Here is a 21549-nt window from a genome sequence, read left to right as displayed (position 1 = left end):
TTCCAAAACCATTTGAACGGCCATCATCCAAACATTCGATTCATTACGGAGGAAGAAAAGGAGGCACAATTTTGGCTTTCCTGGATATGCTAGTAACTAGAAATAAACGGGAGCTGTATTCATTAGGATCCTATCTATACTGGTAGATACACCTACAAAAGAACTCAAACCATCGCCCGGTACAAAACAGGACTGTAATCAAAACATTAGAGCTAGAATAACAGAACTAGCGCTAAATCAGACCCTGAGCACATACTCAATGTCTTTACATTCAACATAACATCAACACCTTAATTCTCGATAACAACTGAATGATATACAGGGTGTTCCTAAATATCATGTACATAAGGGTGGACGTAATTCTTCGGCTTATTTCATTATTAAAACTTTATATAAACATAGGTCCTCAAATGCGTTTCTACAATTCCATGTGGATTTTCTTCAGTCCATATGTGGTGGTTGTGAAAATTTATAATTGAATTCCTTGAAAAATTGGCTTCGTCGCTAGACAGGATTTTACAATCAAAATTGGGGTTTACTGCTAGCCTATTAAGGTACCACTGGCAGAAATTAATCCTTAAAGGGAAATCTCAACGAAAGAGTGCCTGCAGCCTGTCAATGTGGTAAGGGTATAGCAAAGAATCACGCAGGATTCGCCAAACAACTTGATGACTAATATTTAAATGTTCACTGATTTTTCTAGTGCTAGTGTCTGGATGTTCATCTATTTCATTCAGAACAGCTTCTTCGATTTGTGGTGTTCTAACGGTACGTGGTCTACCTGCATCATTGGTATTCTTATTAAGAGTTCCAGTTTCTACAAGACGCCTATGAATATTTGAGAATATTCGTTGATCAGATATCATTCTATTGGGATAGCGCTCCATGTACAGACATCTAGCTTCTCTTGCATTTCCATTCTCAAAGCTATGAGATTATAATGAGTATTTAAAATACTTTTACACCTTACAGTTTATAACTTAAACCTTTAATTTATAAACATATGCAGACCGAAGTTATGATTTCAAATGCGAACTGTCAAAATTAATAGAAACAAGAGATTATCTAAATAAAGCCAGAGCCCATTGGATCATTTTAAGAATTTCAGTTTCATCTAACGAATTACACAAAATCGTTTTTTTATTTTTTCTCTCGATAGCGGTCGCAGATACGAACCATAAGAGACCAAAAAGTTTCTCAACAAAACATAAAATTCGAGTTTGATTTTAGAATCTACCAGCGGCGCACTGCACAAAAGTTCAGGGAAAAAAAGGGGGTATGACCCCTGAAAAAATATCATCCTATAGAATGTCACGACCATTTGGCATGCCCAATGATGTAAGGCCTACAGCGTGACCTATATTTCAAATTTGAGCTAAATATCTCAATAAGTGTAGGAGCTATAGAGAAAAAAAGTAAAAAAATCTTGAAATTTCCAACACCCAGTAGATCGGTAATGAAGCGTTTGAGAGTCTATATTTATATGAAGTTTTAGTAATGAAATAAACCAAAGAATTACCCCCTCTCTTATGTACATGATATTTAGGAACACTCTGTATAATTAGAAAGCACCTTATATGTTGTAAGTACATTGATTTATTAGGTGGAAAAATTTACTGAAGTTATTTGAAGGCAAACAATACGTATTAATGCGCCATTTACCTTTGTATTTATGTGACATGTATTTGTTCTATGTGGTTTTCCCTTGCGAAATAAAGCCTTAGAGTGACATAGCAATTTAGCTTTACTGGTGTTAAAATTAACCGACCATATATACACACGTACGACAACTGCTGCGAAACCGCAGAAATTGTTGCCTTGATGTTTGATTCCATTGTGCAAACGCTGAAATTAATCCCGTTTCGCTAACGAATTCAACTGGATGTGAATACGATGATTTACTCTGCAGCAGGTACGTAATAAAATTATGCCAATAAGAAATTACATTAAATTAAAGTACCATTTTAATTTTTCTGGCGACGAATTATTTTATTTTCTGTAACTATACAGGGCGTTTCTAATAACGTGCTAATATTTAAGGAGGTTATTCTTGGGTCCATTTTAAGAAAAAAACTTCATATGAATATATGTCCTAAAAGTCTTAACTTTTGAACTACAGGATACTAAAGTTTCCTTCTGTTCATCGAGATGTATTTTCTGATGTACAAACAATTTTATTATTTTTGCCAGTGGCGTCTGTACAGGTTTTGTATTGAATATTTTTGAAGAAAAATATGTTACGCCACTGCTTTTTTTTAAGTAAAAAAATAAAATTCATTCATTTGCATCTTATTGGACCACTGCCGGAGAAAAAAAAATATTTATGTAACTTTGAACAATAATTGATTTAAGGTAATAACTTCTAAGCGTTGAAATTATGAAATTACTTTAATCTACATACATTTTAGAATAGTAAAAGAAAAATACCCTGAACGCACAAAGAAATAAATTATATCAGCTGTTGGAAATGTCCACCTCCTGAAAATATGCATGCCTCTGCTCTTCTTTTCATGAACTCACGTACTCTTTGGAAAATGTCGGGAGTGGTTCTAATAGTTTCGCAACAAACTATGATGCGATTTCTCAACTACTCTTCAGTATGAATTGGTGAGTCATAGTCGTTTTCTTACTAAAATGAGAACAACCTCCATCAAGCCTGGCAATTCTTCTTCGAAAAAATGCTGGTAATTATGTCCATTTAACCTCTCATGAAGAAAATAGGGTGCAATTAAATAATCACCGTATATTCCAACCCAAACGTTAACGGAAAACTGCACCTGGTGAGAGGATTCCAAGATTACATGTGGGTTTTCTTCAGCCCAAATGTGATTGTTGTGGAAGTTTTGGATGGCGTTTCTAGAAAAGTTAGCTTCATCGGTGAATGAAATTTCAGTGTCAAATAATGGATTTTCATTCACTTTATGAAGAAACCATTGGCAAAAGTTTATCCGTAATGGAAAGTCGCGAGGTAGTAGAGCTTGAATCCGTTGGATATGGTAGGGATATAATAAAGTCATGGATAATTTTCCAAATAAGAATATGTGAGGCATTCAAATTTTTCTTAATTTTTCTTGTACTTAATATTCCTCAATTGAATTCAAAACCGCTATCTCAATTTCTGGAGTTCTTACAGTACGGTGTACTCCTTTTAGATGATTGTCTGGTTTAAAACTTTCCCTTTCGCACAATGTTCTATGAATGTTTGAAAATATTCGCGCATCCGGAATATTTCTATTTGGAAAGCGGTCTTCATGCAACTGCCTGGCTTCCAGTGCGTTACCATCAGCAAGCCCATACATGTAATGCATGTCTGCAAACTCAGAATTCGTATATTGGACCATGTTTTTTAAATAATATTGTTAATGTTAATGACTTAAATACGTGACAATTAGACTGAGTAGACAACTGTCAAAACTGTTTATGCAAAACAAAACCTGCTTTTTACCTACTAGATCGTTTTTAATTCGTATTAGTACCTAATTTCATAACATAATCGTATGATCATCACATCGAAACTAAACCATATTTGCTACTAAAATCATTAAAACTTTTTTATTTGTTTAAATATCATTTCTGCAGAAATACAAAACATTATTTCTAAAATACCCTAAATATACGCCAATAATAAAAGACTTTTGTTTATTGACCTTTACTTGAAATAGAAGATGTGAAAAAAATGTTTAGAGCAAATCAGTGCCAAATTTTTGGACCAAACTTAACTCTTTCGATATTACCAAAAGTTGCGCATATATTATAAGAGAAGGTATATATCACTTAGTTATCGAAATAAATTGCTGAGAGTTTTATGGGAAACACAGATTCTTTAGGACGAGAATACTGATATCTATTTGTTTTATGCCGCTCAGTGCCTAATCTCTCTCATGAATTAAAAATATCTGACCTCAGGAAGTTATAATCCTGTAAGCTCCAGCAAATGTGTTACCGGTGAAACTTTGTTGGGGTCCTGATATCAACACCAGCAATCGGTAACTTAAAAGCCAGAAAGTTTTACATAAAATAGCAGAGATCAGGAAGTTTCCATCCCATTTGAAACTTTTACGCTTCTTTTGCAGCTCGCTGTAACGCTTTATTCACGGATATGTTCTGACTCAAACTATTAATACAGAATGGAAAAGAAACTTTCAAAAAAATTAAGCAAACATTATTTGAAATATCCCCACAACGTTCCATTTGCGTTGACAATTTGGTTAATATAATCAATACAATTATTGATCAATAAAGTTGTTGAAGTGCGCCTCATACAATGGCCAGTATATGCTTCTGGATTTGCGATATTCAGGAATGAGCAACTATTGAGGGTACCTTCGTCAATGTGTTGATTCCAAATGGCTGAGAAGTACATTTTTGATTGATGTATCTTAAAAAGAATATGTGTTATGTTAGGCGAATTGGGCGCAGAGAAATATATTTTCTGCATATTTTAACAGCATCCACGCAAAATCCTTTTTCTATAATTGTAAATTTTCTTGAAATGCCCCTCTTGGTGTCAGGTATTGAAACAAGGAGGTAACTGCCAACGTCCTGTACGTCACTAATTTTTAAATTCGTGTTTTAATTGCCTTTTATCCACTTAAGAATAATAAACGCTTGAACTACGTTCTCACGTTTTTATCCACGCAAGAATGTTAATTTTTGCGTGGATAAATTGCTGCTTAAAACACTTATAGAATAAATAACTATTATCTCTTCTATAATCCTCTTGACTGTGAACTATAAATAACTGGAGTTATTGCTTGTCCGCTGCAACCAACTATAAGTATATTTTGTTCGAGAAATCCGCATCCGCTTATTCCATAATCCATTCAATCAACTCTCTTCACTCTGGGTGTTCAGTAGCGTCAGCTCTTGAGTCATTTGACGCTTGTGAGGAGAAGTTCTTGAAATCGATGTTCCTGGACTCTCAGCAACACTCTCACGAACTGCTTCGATGTTTTGTGTTGAAGACTTGTTGAAGGACGGCCAGAGTGTTTAAGATCACTAATTGATACAGTCAGCTTGAATTGTCCAATTAATCTTCGCAGTTGATGAAACTATACCATATTTTGTACGAAAATTGTGAACTGCAGCTGCCAAACCTTCATTACTTTTAAAATTATCTTATTTAAATATGAAAACGCGTTGTTCTTTCGTGTCAACTGTAACGCTATCTTTTTTTTTTCATTGGCAACACTTTACCGGACAAATGGCGCAAAATTCAAATATTGCATGAATTTTGGAACACCCGATAGTAACTTATTTTACTCACTTGCAATATTATAACTTTTTATATATAATTTTTCATATGGAATTTTATTTATTGAAACTATTCTATTTTTTCAGACAGTATACTAAAAATAAATTTACAAAGTTTATATTTAAAATAAAGTGCTGTGAGGCGCACGTAAATGGATTTTATCTAGGCAAGTTAAAAATAAATTCTGCTATATATCTTTTATTGTGCCCTTCTTGGGTAGCGGGCGGAACGTAAAGAGAATTGACGTAAAGTATTTTAGGGCCGGTTGCTGTTATATCCATTTTAAAGTAAAAACGTTGTTAAAGCAGAGCCTTTTGCGGAAATATGACACCTCCCTTAAGAATTAATTATGTAGAGTACCGCTTTAGAATATTTAAAACACAATTTTAATCATCTCCTGTATAGTCCAGGAGAATTTACACATTGACATGGCTGTTGCTTGACGTAGTTTGGATATTAGTAAAAATCGGTCGAAAATAATATATACAATGAAAATATAAGGTTGCGCCATTGCAATTGTGCTATGTGCAAAAAAAATTAATAACTGCAAAAATGCTCAAAAATTACGTGTTTTTTCTAACACTTTACAACATAACTTCTTAAATATGCAGTTTACAGAAAAATCTATTACTGTTGAAATTGTTTGTTATGAAATTTGCTACAAGATTGAATTGTTTTGATATCTGCATATGTCATATTTTTGACGCTAAATAGCCAAAACAACGTAAGAAAGTGAAGAAAATCGAGGTAATTTGGAAGCGTCAAACTGACAGGCAAGAAATTGTCCCTTTCTACTACAAATGTAGCTGTAAGTACTTTAAAGGATTACAAAACGAAATCCCAAAACCCGATCCAAATCGGTCTGATAGTTTTGACATGAGACAATTTGTTATTAATTTTCAGCGCGAAATGTTATTTTTTTTAGGTGAGTGATGGGGTTAAAGATAGGCATTTTAATTGGCGCTGATTTTTTTACACGTACTTGGACCCCTTAACAATCATATAGAATCGTTATAATATCAATTTTCTTTTTCTGAATAATTTTTGGAGCGAATTTAAAAGTTAGAAAAATTTTGACTTTATGAACAAATACTTTCGTGAAGCGGTTTTGCGGGTTGGTAAGTATACCAAAGTACTAAAAAACAGTTCTCGGAAAGACGCTTAACCTGAAAAAAATTATGTCTAAATCGGTCGTATAAGTTCCGAAATATCGAGTGTCAAAGTTAACAAGCGTTAGCTGCAAAACTATGCATAATGTAACAACAACAAAATATGAATTTGGTAGGATTTTTAAGAACTTTTCGTATGTGCTTTTATAAATATTATCGCACGTGTGCTTTTTATATGAAAATTCAATGAATATCGCCAAGCCGACCATTTGAGCCGCAAAACCGGTGGAGGGGACCAATGATAGAAATTGAAATCGCGCGTATCTATATATTTTTCTATATTCTATGGATACAATAAATAAATTACATATTAAATAAAAATTTCAAGATTTTATTTAAACATTATTACCACGTAATTATTAAAACTAATACCTATTAATAATGGACTATGTATATCTACCATCGATATTATTATTTACATGAATATACTACAGCAACAATGAAAAGTGTGAAATTTTAGTAGTCGTAATAGGCTGATAAGTCTTTATAACATTTTAATGAAATCTTGATAATTGAATTCCTCTCATTTTGCTATATTGATTTAAAAAAAATCATTAAAATCGGAGCCGTAGAAGCCGAGATATTGAAGGCCGAAGAGGGCACGCTCTTTTTGAACGCGCGATTTCAATTTCTATCATTCAACCCCTCCCCCCGGTTTTGCGGCTCAAATGGTCGATTTGGCGATATTCATTGAATTTTCATATAAAAAGCACACGTGCGATAATATTTATAAAAGCACATACGAAAAGTTCTTAAAAAACCTACCAAATTCATATTGTTACATTATGCATAGTTTTGCAGCTAACGCTTGTAAACTTTGACACTCGATATTTCAGAACTTATATGACCGATTTGAACGTTCTTTTTTTAAAGTTAAGCGTCTTTCCGAGAACTATTTTTTAGTACTTTGGTATACTTTCCAACCCGCAAAACCGCTTCACGAAAGTATTTGTTTATAAAGTCAAAATTTTTCTAACTTTTAAATTCGCTCCAAAAATTATTCAAAAAAAGAAAATTGATATTCTAACGATTCTATATGATTGTTAAGGGGTCCAAGTATGAGTTAAAAAATCAGCGCCAATTAAAATGCCTAACTTTAACCCCAGCACTCACGTAAAAAAATAACGACATTTCGTGCTGAAATTTAGTAACAAATTGTCTCATACCAAAACTATCAAAACAATTCTATCTTGTAGCAAATTTCATCTAAGAAGTTATGTTGTAAAGTGTTTGAAAAACACGTAATTTTTGAACATTTTTTCTGCAAATAGCACAATTTTTTTTCTTGGCGCAACGTTATATTTTCATTGTATATATTATTTTTGACCGATTTTTACTAATATCTAATCTACGTCAAGCAACAGATAATAGTAGATAGTAACTCTAGATATTGGAAACATCTATTTTGTTCGTTTTTTAAATAGTAAATACTTATTTTACCACAAATGTAAGACATTTACAAATTATAAAACTTTCCTAGAAAACACATTAAATATTCTTTTTTCTAATTAAAAAATATCTGATTAATTTGAGACCCCCCTTACTGTAATGTGTAACATATATGTACTTATGTATATTCTAAGCTAAACAGATATAAAAGTCCCGAGATACATCATTTTTGTAATTGTGTATCTTGGCATTTCTATTCATAACGTCAGAGAAGTCCTTGTAATCATTATAATTTTTTAAATAAGAACAGAGATTATGGTATATTAGTCAATAAAAAAAAGGTATCGAAAAATATAAAATAACACCCATAACTTATAAAGGAATATCTGAATTTCATTAAATTTTCATTACCAAGTAACTGTTAAAATTACCAGAAAGTATATTTTTTGTTAAAACTGTACGTTCTTTAAAAAAATTATTAGGATATTAACAAAAATATTATATATTATTATTTACCTGTATAATCTAAATTTGGTTGTGCCATTTTTGACAGCCTTGATGTCCACGGTTGACAAGGTACGGGCTCTACTCCATCTACGTCATTTACACGTTCTGCAACAAATGAAACATATGTTTAACAGGTGCTCAATATTATGTGTACAAGGGACAACCACAGATTTTTATGAGGTAAAAATAAGGCGATTTAATTAAAGTTACCTATATCCACAGTTGATTCACTTAGTTGCTAGAGAGCATCAGATTTTATAAAAAAGTCTAGTATAGCACTAAAATGTTTTATCTCATTTAAATATCTCCATCACTAATCTTTGTGCATATCTTTATCTAAGTGATCTTACAACTTCCTATTTTCAGAGCGTTGTTCGAGTGTTTCTTATATCTATTCTATAATTATTATATTCCTGCATTATTTCAATTGGCCCTTTGTTGGTAGAATATATACTTTCGCAGAATCAATGTGTGTTTAGACAAATGTGTCATCGGCGGATGTAGTTGAAAAAACACAAAATTAATAATAATAAGAATAATGTGTAATGTAATATAATGTAACGTATGTGATACATATATGTAATGTAATGTATGTAATGTAATGTATGTAACGTATTGTATGTAATGTAATGTATGTAATGTAATAATAATGAAATGCAATTTGTATCATTATTTTTTTTTTAAATAGAATCACTACCTACATTTTTGCTTATATTTTCCGGAAACCAAGTATAATTAATTTGTTTTTTTTTGGTATATTTTTAACGACATATTTAAATCATATTTGCTCTGATCGTACATTTAATATCAAACCAATAACAAATAATATTACAAATTTCAATCTATTTACTGATAATTTTAACATTCAATTCAATTTGGTATAACTTTTTAATAAATTAATATTCCACATCTTCAGTGAAAATGTTAAGAAGCTAACAAGATATTTTATAGCGTGTCTTTTCGATGAATATCACACCCACACGAGGAAATTCATCTTTAACCTTTGTTTTTTATTTGCCGGCTCAGCTCACATATTCTTTATATTTAACTCTCCCATCTCCGGTGCGGTAATAATTGAAACGTCACGCTAAGGCCAGATCCCGCTATTTCCAGTAATAATTCATTCCGTATGAAAAAGCTAACGGCGGCAGCGGTGAAAAGTATTTATACGGGGTGATTTGTGAATGCCCCGATACAAAGCATGTATGTAAGGGACTCTAAATATGGTATATTGCAGAATAAGTGCGATAAAAACCCAGTTTGCGTAGGTATTATGCACAATATTTTATCTACAACCGTTTATTTTTCAAAAATTTATTTGAGTTTTATAAACGACCCTTTAAAAACTTTACGCCACTGTAGCATTTTGATTGGTCTGTAATAATGATCTCTGTCATTAACGATAATAAAATCATCCCTACTTGTCTAATCCTTACTAATTAGTTTATAAGCTCACTTGCGGACAAATCAAAGTATGTTACCCACAAATTTTGACGTTTCAACTAAAATAGACGTATAGACGTGAACCAATATCAATACGTTTTAAAATATTTTATTTTCGTCCATTTTCTTCGATTAAAAAAAATTATTTCGTTTTTTACAGTATTTGCCTGTTATCGCACGCCTTGCGGTAATGTACAAATTGTTACACTTAAAATAGTGCGTATAACATTACTGGAAAATATCTTTTGTTTGAGTTTCTAGCTCAGATTACTTGGATTTGAGGTTAGGTATTTAAGAATAAAGGTTAGGGGCTTCAAAAATAAAAAATATAAGTTCCAGAAAATATATTAATCTTTGGTGTGGAACATATACATTCTATGCAATGAAGTTTTTAGAATTTGAAGATGAGTTTTGAAGGTTTAAGGTTAGGTTTTGAAGAGGTTGAGGTTAGGTTAGGGAGTTATGAAATATAGCTTTCAAGTAATTATATCCTTAGATTTAGAAAAGAGTCAGTGTATTACTTTAAGGTTAGGTTTGATGAATTTGAGGTTATGTTTTTGGGTTCCGGTTTAAGGTTGAAAAGTATTGTGAAGCTGATTATTTTCGTTGTTTAATTAACCTCAGATACGAAACTTTTGATTTTTTAATTTTTAAATACCGAATTATTATCTTTGGTGTTGAAGTTGATGGCTTTTCACTCGATTTAAAAAATTCCTTTACAGATATATCAAATTATCGCACAAGGATGATAAGATTAAGCATATTTGAAGAAAAATAAAAAACAATTTACCACTGTACGGTTAAAATAGCCGAGTGTGTAGGATTTTTTCCCATATTTCCCACTATGAGTGGTATTAAAGTTGCAAAACATTTAGTCTCTCTAAAATGCTATCTCCAATTTGAATGAAATTTGATGTTATTATACTTATGTGTAGATGTTATATTTTGACATACCTAGTAACTGAAGTAATTGAATATGCAGTAATGGAGAAAATATCCGTAACCCTTACACATCCTTATATATCCTTATACATTTTTTGTATTCCTAGAGGTTTCCGCATAATTAATTATTTTATTAGTTAACACCATTTTATTTTTATTTATTTATAGATGTATTAAGTAAATAAGTAATTTTAGAAAATAGACAATTGTCTAAGACCTGTAACTAATGATAAGTTTTTGGCTCAATATTCTCAACTACCAGATAACAACAGAATAAATATTGTACGATAACTTATGTATTTATAGAATTAAACAAAACGAAATGTTACATTCGACTTTGTCATTTTGATTAGAATTTTGTGAAAGCAAACAGAGAGGTAACAAAATATAACGTATTATTTTATTTTTTAATTTTGCCTGATACTAGAATTGATATTTAAGAATTAGCTAATACAGTTGGGTCCTATATGTTTCTCGATAACTGAGTGACAAAAATACTACAATCCAAAATGTTTATAAGGGGAGATTATGCGTACGCAATGTTACGAATAGTGCTCACGAACAGAGTGGTCGTCAGTCAATTGAAGATGATCCTAGACCTTCCTTGAACTGATGACTTACACGTTCAGAAAGTCAAATATCTGGTTCGTGCAAATCGCCGATTGCAGAAGAGGTTAGCATCTCAATTGGGTCATGTTAGATTGCTGTCTTCCCTCACCCTCCTTACCAGCCAGACCTGGACTAGCCAAAAAATTCGTGACAGACTTTGAAAGTCATTTCAAATGAAACTTCCAGGACTACTTTGCAAAATGGAAACACCACTAGGAAAAGTGTGTGTGTAGGGAAAGGGAAGAAGGAGACAAGAACCAATAATATAGAAAATTAATAGTAAAGTTTAAAAAAATAAAGTTCGGTTATTTCCTGAGCAGACATCGTATCTACTTTAATATCGTTAGACACGATGTGTTGAGATTATATTTGTAACTTTATTTATTTTTGATATCCTTAATGTTTATTTGTACCTATCTATAGTTTTAATATTTTCCAATAATTTAATTGTTAACTGTTACTGTTGATTAATTTAATTCCTCACTGTTGATTTACAATGTTTGTTAGTGCATTGTGGAGGCAGTCTTGGCCTTTTAGCCTGTTTGCAACGTCACATTTATTAAATAAATAAATAAGTAAATAAATAAACACATCCTATACAAATAATATAGTATGTCACAATTTTTGTACAATTTCTCTGTTTACAGAATACAACATTAGACTTAAAACGTCAATTTTACCAAGTAAACGGGGACAAGATATATTGGATCTGTTTCTAAGTCTAATATTACTGGGCTTTATAGAGAACAAATTAATTTGTTATGGATGATGAGAAATATTTCTTGTTGGCCAACGAGATTAGAGAAGTTATTCGCCTAACGTATACCGTACAGCGTGTAGGTCGATCGATCATAACTCAAGCAATTCATTTTCGGCTAACGGCCACAAAGCGTAAAGATTGCAAAATAACTTTTACGAGTAAATAAAATTGTGGCATCGCTTTAAAAATAATTAAATTGCATATTTTCTTGGCGTAGTAGTAAAAATCAGTAAAAATTCGAGATTTGTGGATTGAAATACAGCAACCCATTGGTGGCTATACCAACTTTTCAATCAAATCTACGGCAATTACAGCGGTCAAAGAAAACAACCAAAAAATTTTTTTTTTTTGTTTTTTTGTTAATTTGTTCTTTTTTTACAATAATTAACGTTTTTTGATGAAGAAAATATGGATCATTGTTAAAAAAAACATTTTTCAATTTAAGAAAATGTTTAAAAAGTGAAAAATTACTTGTTACATTGATTTTCAGCGAAAACGACAAATTTAAACAATCCGGGCACTAAGAACAAAAATTAAAACTAATAGTTTTTTCTTGTGGCACTTTGAGGTTGACAAGTTACAGTCGATATCCTTGGTTTATCCATTATTTGCAAAGTTATGCCAAGTTATTCAAATATCCCTAATTATGCAATTTTTTTACCTTTTTCCCAACGAACATTTTCATTTCGAAATATTTTTTTTGTGAAAAACCAATTATTATGACATGTAGAGAATACTTTGCTGTTTTTCATAACCTTACGGTTATTATTTCCTAGACGATATTCCCCATTTCAAGAAGAGAGCTATTCGAAATGCAGGAAGGATGTTCAGATGTGAGTCGTATAGAAATAACTTCAAAAATTTAAACTTTACCATACATTTTATATGTAAGAGACGATAAAATATTTTAGTTATAAGTATTTAGCTGTCGTTTTATCCATAATCACATCACAATCATATTTGTGGAGACATAATGATTGGAATTTAATAAAAAATTATTCGCATGACTTGATATTTCTTACTAGTACTCAATGAAATGTTGTAGGTTTTGTTATACCTATTGGTTGATATGGTACGTTGTTTATTATCAATTATTTAATAAACAGTTTTATCAGAATTTGGTAAAAATGCAAGAAAGTAATTATGTCCCTGAGACTATTTTTGAACAAGCTTAAGAAGCAATTTTCCATTTCGAAAAAGTGTTCGACGAATTTAACGAATGGAAAGAAAAACTTAGAGTAATGATAGTAAATGAAGAAGTCATGGTATCGTATTGTTTAAATTTGAGGAAAAACTATGTAATTTCATCTATGTGGTTGAAGACTACTATAAAGTCTACAAATATATAGATATTGGAATATTTTAAGAGTGAATCGAGAGAATACAAAGAAAAAAAAGCTGCAGTATCGGAAAGAGCACATATTAAAGAATTTTTGACTGGGGATTCCGACAAAGAATATTTAATGATTAAGCTAACCTTTTACATGTTGTTAGGTATATAGTGAACTTGATTTATTTCGGGTTGCACTAATAATGGGGGTTTCTTGTGCCTGTCATGCTGTGAATTGAAAAATTTAAAAATTAGTGACGTACAGGACGTTGGCAGTTACCCACTTGTTTCAATACCTAACGCCAAGAAAATTTACAATTACAGAAGGATTTTGCGTGAATGGTGTTGAAATATACAGAAAATATATTTCTCTACGCCCAATTCGCCTAACACAAGACAGATTCTTTTTAAAATACCTGTTGGAACCAACATTGGCGAACGTACCCTCAATAGTTGCTTCATTTCTGAATAATGAAAATCCAGAAGCTTATACTGCCCATTGTATGAGGCGCATTTCAACAACTTTATTGGCTATTAACAATCATCAAACGGCATGGTGAATGGAAGAGCTCATCTGTATCAGAAATTTATGTTGAGAAGTCTATATCTAACAAACTTGATATTGCAAGGAAAATCCGAGGAACATATAACTGTTCCTTACAAGAAGAGGCATTCGTAAGTTGTATAAATTCTTCACAAACTTCGGCAGATGTTATGCGTTTCGAAAATAAACTCTCATTAGGTAGGCATTTTTTCATTACGGACCTATTAAAAACAAATATTTATTTAATTAACTATTGGACCTACAAAAGACTTTTCTATTATGCTATGTATATGAATGCGTTCTAATTAAACTGGGGCAGCACTTTAATTCTGATGTAATCTGACGCGTGGTAAGGGATTATGTTTACCTGTTAATTTTAGCTTTCGGTTAATCATGTAAACAAAACGAGGAGTATTACACCTAGTACGTACCTAAATGATCAGATTGATACATGAATTTAAATTCAGGCTCCCTTATTTAATTGGTATTTTCACCATACTACAAACAAAAATAAATGAACAAAATTAATACGTCAATGGAAACAGCCGAAGAGTCTGGCCAATTTTGAACGTAATAAATTCGCTGATATTTTCTCACAAAAATCATAAATAGAAACTTGTATCGAAGGAGGGATTACATAACTTATATCACTGTTCGATTTAACTTTTATATTGGGAGAAATGTGTGAAGCCTCTTACTGAATGGGAAACAAGAATTAGAAATGTTTTTGTTAGGGCTGGTTGAAAGATACTTGTCTGACAAACTTGAAGTCAATCCGAAACTTATATACCAGTTGTTTGAATAGAACACAGAAAGATAATGTATTCTTTACTTTGCAAACAAAAATCGTTTCTTTCCGATACATATATAGACTTGGAGATGATTTTTAAGAAAAAATAAACTTAGGTACGAAGACTCAATTGAAAGAAATATTTTTTATAAATAATAAGTTTTTTTAATACCTCTTTTAATACCTCTGAAATAGTGCTTTTAAAACTTGTCTCTTTATATATATATATATATATATATATATATATAGGAGAGATCAAAATAACCCTAGTTTGTCATAAAAAAAATCCTTAACGGAGATACAAATAATTGTATAATTTAATGAAATTTTAACATTGTATGTAGACCACAAAGCTTATAAAGCCATAATGCAATAGATGTTTCATACTGTCAGGGAAGTCAGGAACGGACTTACCACCACACTCGTTGGGCCAAAATTTTGACAGGTGTCATTTTATAGAGCTGAAAACTGAATTTTTAAATATTTGGTCATTCCTCTTTAAAAAAGGTAGGTACTCTAGATTTGTTTCGATAAAATTAGCCGTTTTCGAAAAAAATCAGTTTTTGTATATCACGTCATTGAAATAATAAGAAGAATTCTGCAATAAAACACTAGTCGTTTTTATGTCGTTATTGACATTATAAAAATTGTCTGATTGATTAAGTACACAAGACTAAATAATGGAGCATTATTCCTATAACTAATATGCTGACATGCATCTAATTTATGGACAACAATTTATTAAAGGGTTGATCGTAGCTTACTAGAAAGAGGTAAAGAGTCAAGTGAAATAAAAAAATGCTAAAAGTAGATAATCTTTTACTAATATATTTTAAGAAGTTTTTTGCCGCATTGTAGTAGAGAAGGGCCTCCAAGAAGAGCAAGGAACCTTCTGTTAGAGGAGGAAATTCTGGATGAGATTGCTGAAAATCCTTCAAATAGTATAAGAAAGCTGTCGGTCCAAGTTCATGCGACAAAGTGGACCGTTCATGAGACCCTTCCAGAACAATTACTACATCCTTATCACGTCCAAAGGGTACATGAAATGTCTCCCGCTGATTATCCTTCAAGAGTCAATTCGCAAATTGGTTTTTGCAACGATTTAGGCAAATACAAATTTTATTAGTATTGGTTTGTTCACGGACGAAGCCAGTTTCAATCGAGACGGAGTAATTAATTACCATAATTTGCATATCTGACATGAAGAAAATCCCCATGTAATAGTACAGATAAAGCACCAACAAAGACATAAGGGCGGGGATTATTTGGAATCATCTCATTAGATCGTTCTTTTTTGAAGACATTAAATGGTGTCATGTATTTGCAATTCTTGCAACAAAGCTTAAATGATTTATTAGAAAATGTGCCCTTAAAAATTAGAAATCATATATAGTTTATACATGACGTGCATCGCCTCATTTTAGCAATTTATTTCAGTCAGCTCTTATCAAATACTTTTGGTTATCAATAGACAGGTCGAGATGAACCTATTTTATCCTCCATTGGATTTCTTTTTATGGGGAAATTTAAAGAGGCTTGTGTATTCGACGCCAGCTCACACTAGGAAAAACGTGATAGAAAAAATAACACACCATTGCAACGAAATTCAAGACAATTTTGGAATATTGTTTCCAGTACAACGAGAAAACATATGTCGGATAAGGAAAAGTAAAAAGGCGACCATTTTGAGAATTTGCTGAAGTAAACAAGAAGAAGCAAAGCTTTCGAATTTTTAACAGCCTTGTGTTTAAATGATTTGGAAATGTATCAGAATAAATTCTTCTTGCCTCCACACAATTGCCGAGTGTTTGTCCATCCATAAGGTAGATGCATGTAAGCATTAATGAGATGTAATAATAATGCCAAATTTTATTATTTTTATACGAATTATTAGTTGTGATGTTATTCCATTATTATTGTATTTGAATAGTTTATGTTAATAAACTTTATAATTAAATAAATTAATGTTTAAACGTGTTATACAAAAACTGGATTTCTTCGAAACCGGCTGATTTTAACAAAACAAATGTAGAGTATCTTTTTTAAAGAGGAATAACTAAAGTATTTAAAAATTCAGTTTTCAACAAAATTTTGGTACAACGAGTGTGGTGGCAAGTCCGCTCCTGGCTTCCCTGACTTCCCTGTAGTATGGTTTTATGAGCTTTTATAGCCTACATAAAATATTAAAATTTTATTAAATTATACAAGTCGGTTCGAAAGTTAGATAAAGTAAATCGCTGGGTACCCCTTTGGGTCTATGTATCTCCGTTAAGGGGCACTTTAGGAAAAAAAAATTTATGACAATCTAGGGTTATTTTGACTTCCCCTATACACTCTCGAGAGTATGCCATATACTTACCAGACACCCTGTATATCATTTGAAATATGTATAATTTCTTGGCAGCTACAGCACAGTTTAGGAAAATTCATGACACGCTCTTTTCATAAAACATGATTCATTTAGCCAAAAGAATGGGAAGTCTATTTAATTTAATTGCTGAATAGTTTTTTCTGCATTCCCCCAACTTCTATACAACAAACTTGAAGAGTTTCTGTACCAAATCGTAAAGTCTAAAAATCGTGAAAATAATTAAGTAACTTGAAGTAGTTTACTCTTTCACGACATTGTTACCCGAATACTTCCTGTCCCTTATATTTTAAGAATAAAATTGAGTTCAGTTCGCAGGAGAAATAACTGTTAGGTAATTATTTACTTTAACAAAGTTCTGATGATTCGGCAAACGTCTTATTCGGTACAATTTCGCAAAGTTTTAATTGGAATCTTATAACCTTTAATCAAAGTTTTATGAACAACTAATTATCTCTTCTATATCAGCCTATATATAAATTACACATTTAAATAGAAGGGTATAGGTTCTTAACTTCTTGTTAAATTTATAATTGTATGTACTTAAAACTGAGTATTTCTAATTTTGACCAACTTATGACTTTTACTTATTTTGTTATCCAGAAGAAAATAAAATTATCTTTACACAATAATACAGAAGTCAAGAAATTTTGCAGGAGTATTTTGTTATTCTAAGGACCCGCACCATGTTGGGCATAGGGTTACAGTCTAGAAACAGCCAAATCCACTTTGCTTCGAGGCCCCGCGCATGCCCGTTTTATATGTGTAGATTAGGGTGGCCCAAAGAAAAACAAATTTTTTTCTCTTGTGAAAATATGTTAGTTCATCATGTTTTAAGAGCCCCCTCAAAAAATCAGCTAAAAAAAATTTTTTTAGAGGTCGCTCAAGATTTTTAAAAATTTACAAAATCGTCACGAATTGATTTTTTAAAATTTTTTTCTCGTTATTTTATCATTTTCTAGGTTGAAAAAAATTTCGATTCTGAAAATTTCAAATCAATATTTTAATTTCTAAAGGTCACTCATAATTATTTTAACTTTAAAAGTAGTGTACCTAAAATGTTTTCGAGCGACCTCTAAAAATAAATCAACGAACTAATAATTTTTTTATTGAATTTGATAAACAAAAGAATAGAAGTAAATCACGAGACACTGAAAAAATTTCTCGAGGCAAAATTTACTACCACACGGTGAGTATCAAATATTAATAATTTTTTAAAAACATTTGAAAGTTAAAATAATTATTATTTTAACTTTCAAAGTAGTATACCTATGTTTTTAAAAAATTATAAATATTTGATACTCACAGTGTACTATTAAATTTTGCCTCGAGAAATTTACCTAGATATACCTATTTTCAAATAAAAAATACAACAAAATTATTGCAAATATAGCAAAACAACAAAAAAGTAAAAAAAATTACAATATTTTTGAGATTTTTTTAAAAGTACCTACTTATGGGTAGGATCTTAATACTTGGCCAAAAAAAATCTTCACACCTATTTTCGTTACAATCGGTCCAATAGTTTTCGAGTAATAATTTTGCAATCCAGACTTTTGAAAAAAAAATTGAATTTTTTGCAAATTAAGACTTCTAGATAGGTACTTGAAACTTTTATCACATAAAAAGGGCACTCAAACTTTAAAATGCGTACAGAAAAATTCCGTTAATTAGGAGAGCCGTGGTAATTGTTTAAAGATTTCAAAACTTGCGCCCTTGTGCAACCCATATAAAATGTCGATTAAAACTATTGGACCGAGCATGAAATTCACGAAAAATGTATGGGAGGTAGTGGTGGGGGGTCGAGAGCTCGGCTACTGCCAAGAACTGCTCTCTACTGCACTGGCAAAACCATGTGAAATTCGACACTAAACTAATAATATAATACCATGCAAAAAATTATTTACGACCTAGTGGACCAATACAGGTTTCTTTAACGACCAGCGCACCGCCGTCGATTCTACATCAGGCGAACTGGTCTACCAATACCGAAATCGCCCAATGGCTATTCGAGTATAAATTACGAGACAGATAATGGCTAAAGCACAGGAAGAAATTTCAAGAGAAGTACAGACGGAGATTCACATTTGAGATTCACAAGTTCCAATTGACATCGTAACAACTTATAACTACAGTTAGAAAAGCATTCCAATAAAGCAGGGCTTTTTTTATTAAAAGTTTCGGAACAATAATTTCGATTTTGATTAATTACCTGTGAATTCAAGGCCGGCAAGTTTCCACGTCCCTTTCTTGGTAACCAGGATGCTGGCAGGACACACGTTTCGGTGTAACACGTGGCCGGAGTAATGAAGGAAAGACAATGCCTCCGTTATCTGAAACAAACGTTTCATTAGTCGCTGCTGCTGATCAATACCTTTAAGATTTAATTTACATTTGCTAAAATATACAGGATGTTGTTAAATAAAAAATGCAGAAATGGTACCTCGATAATCTTAAGTACAAAACATGATAATTGGACCAAATATACCCTATTATATAGTTGCCAGTTACAGTGCGTATAAGTTTAAAAAAAATGCAAATAAGCAAATATCTCGACAGTTATTTGACGTAAACTAATGAAACTTAGTCTGACATCTTAAAGAAATAATAGTTATTGATAGATGATACAAAACAAAAAACGCTGCAGTATTGGAAAGAGCATATCGACGCTTTAGTACGAAAACATGCTATCTCAGATTTCAGTTGGAAAACATGCTATCTCAAATTTCAGTTGGAAACATGCTATCTCAAATTAAGCTTGGAAAACATGCTAGCTCAGATCTTAAATATTCCTTACTTTTTGAAAAATATATTATATAAGTTTATTATAAATCCACGGTTTCAATCATTCCAATTTCATTCCAATTTAAATTTCTAGTCAAACAAAGATAACATATTTTTACTTAAAGATCTGAGTAGCATGTTTTCCAAGCTTAATATATATTGAAGAATTTTTGACTGAGGCTTCTGATAAGGATTATTTTATTGTTAATGTAATATCTCTTTACCTTTTACATGTTGTTAGGTATATAGTGTACTCTGAATTATTTTGGGTTGCACTAATAATGGGGGTTTCTGGTGCCTGTCGATGTTGGGCATTGACAAATTTGAAAATTAGTGACATAGAGGACGTTGGCAGTTGCCTACTTGTTTCAATACTTGACATCAAGACTGATGTCTCAAGTGATTCGTTATTATGATTTAAAAATTATATCATTGATCGTAAGCAAAATGACCAGTATGTATTTCTAACGGAAGTATCAATTAAAAGTGGTGTACCTCAATTGTCTATTTTAGGTGCCCTGTTATTTGTTGGTTCACTCGCATATTGAATCAAAAATGCATTGATTGTTATGCGGAGGATATTCAGTTGTATGTATGTATGTATCTTTTAAACCAGGGCAGAATATTTTAATAAGATTAATTTAGATTTAATATTTTTAGAAATATTGCTCGACTGTCTAAAAAGAAACGCTTTAAAATTAAATCCAACTAAGGCCACTGCTGTTATTTGAAATTCTCAAAAAATGTGCGAAAATTGCAACTAGAAAAAAAAAATATTTGTCTGAATTTAAAAATACTTGCAAAAATCTTGCCTTAATTTTCGATATTTATTTGGCATTCACGAATCATGTAAATCCAAAGTTAGCCTTAAAGGACCCCTAAATTTAACCCCAAGGCTCAAGGTCAGAGTTACAATTAGACCATAAGTCATGATCACTGCAGTTTGTGCGGAATTTGCCATAAAAATGAATCAACCTTTGATTCTGAGTTGTTAACCATTGGGCATAGTCCGTCTCTGGCGTTCTGGGCATAATGAAGTTTCACTGACAACATCAAAAACAAGCTGTACGCATGTGTTATCGATCACCAAATTTGCATTATCCTAAAATTGATAGTTTAGAGATTGTAAATAAAAATAACTTTTTAATTTTCACCTTTGAAGGCCCGTAACTTGTTAACGAAGGCCCGTATGAAAAAAATTATATGAAGAACTGATTTGATTTTGACATCATCTATTTATACTCGACTTTTTTTTGTATCAAGTACCTACCGAAACTCCCTGTATAAATTGCCAGTATCGTTTAACAACTTTTTGAGTTACGAATACAACTTTGCTATTAGTCTACTTACAATTATAAATTCACAAGCTTGTGCCAGAAACTACTTTGGTTTAGGGAACCGTGATAATTATATCCGACGCTATTACGGACTGTAATTTTATGTCAATATGCACATATAATTGCAATTCCAATTTCTGAGTAATCCATTAGGCGTATTTAGCCCTTTGGAATTATTAGTATCTAATAAATTGTGTTTAATTTTAACATAATAAAATTCGCAAAAAAAAATCTGCAGGGTTAAGCACTGGTTATGAAAATATGAAATGTGTAATTACCATGCAAATACAGATAGGTCCAAAAATCACTACCGCGTCTTAAAT

The 21549-nt window shown here is 31.6% G+C and overlaps 1 protein-coding gene across 1 annotated transcript in view; it reads right to left on the bottom strand.

The window, feature by feature from the left end:
* Window positions 1-21549, bottom strand: part of LOC108914740 (SCY1-like protein 2) — a 260423-nt gene that overhangs the window by 148651 nt on the left and 90223 nt on the right. Inside the window, exons 3-4 of the mRNA XM_023455315.1 lie at window positions 19318-19438; window positions 8329-8424 (exon numbers count right to left, since the gene is read on the bottom strand). Of these exons, the coding sequence (XP_023311083.1) occupies window positions 8329-8424; window positions 19318-19438 (217 nt within the window). The remainder of the gene's footprint in view (window positions 1-8328; window positions 8425-19317; window positions 19439-21549) is intronic.

Source organism: Anoplophora glabripennis, unplaced genomic scaffold (assembly GCF_000390285.2).
Source record: "Anoplophora glabripennis isolate ALB-LARVAE unplaced genomic scaffold, Agla_2.0 scaffold607, whole genome shotgun sequence".
Lineage (NCBI taxonomy): Eukaryota > Metazoa > Arthropoda > Insecta > Coleoptera > Cerambycidae > Anoplophora > Anoplophora glabripennis.
Note: the sequence above shows the minus strand (reverse complement) of the source record. Positions and strands in the feature narration are given on the sequence as shown.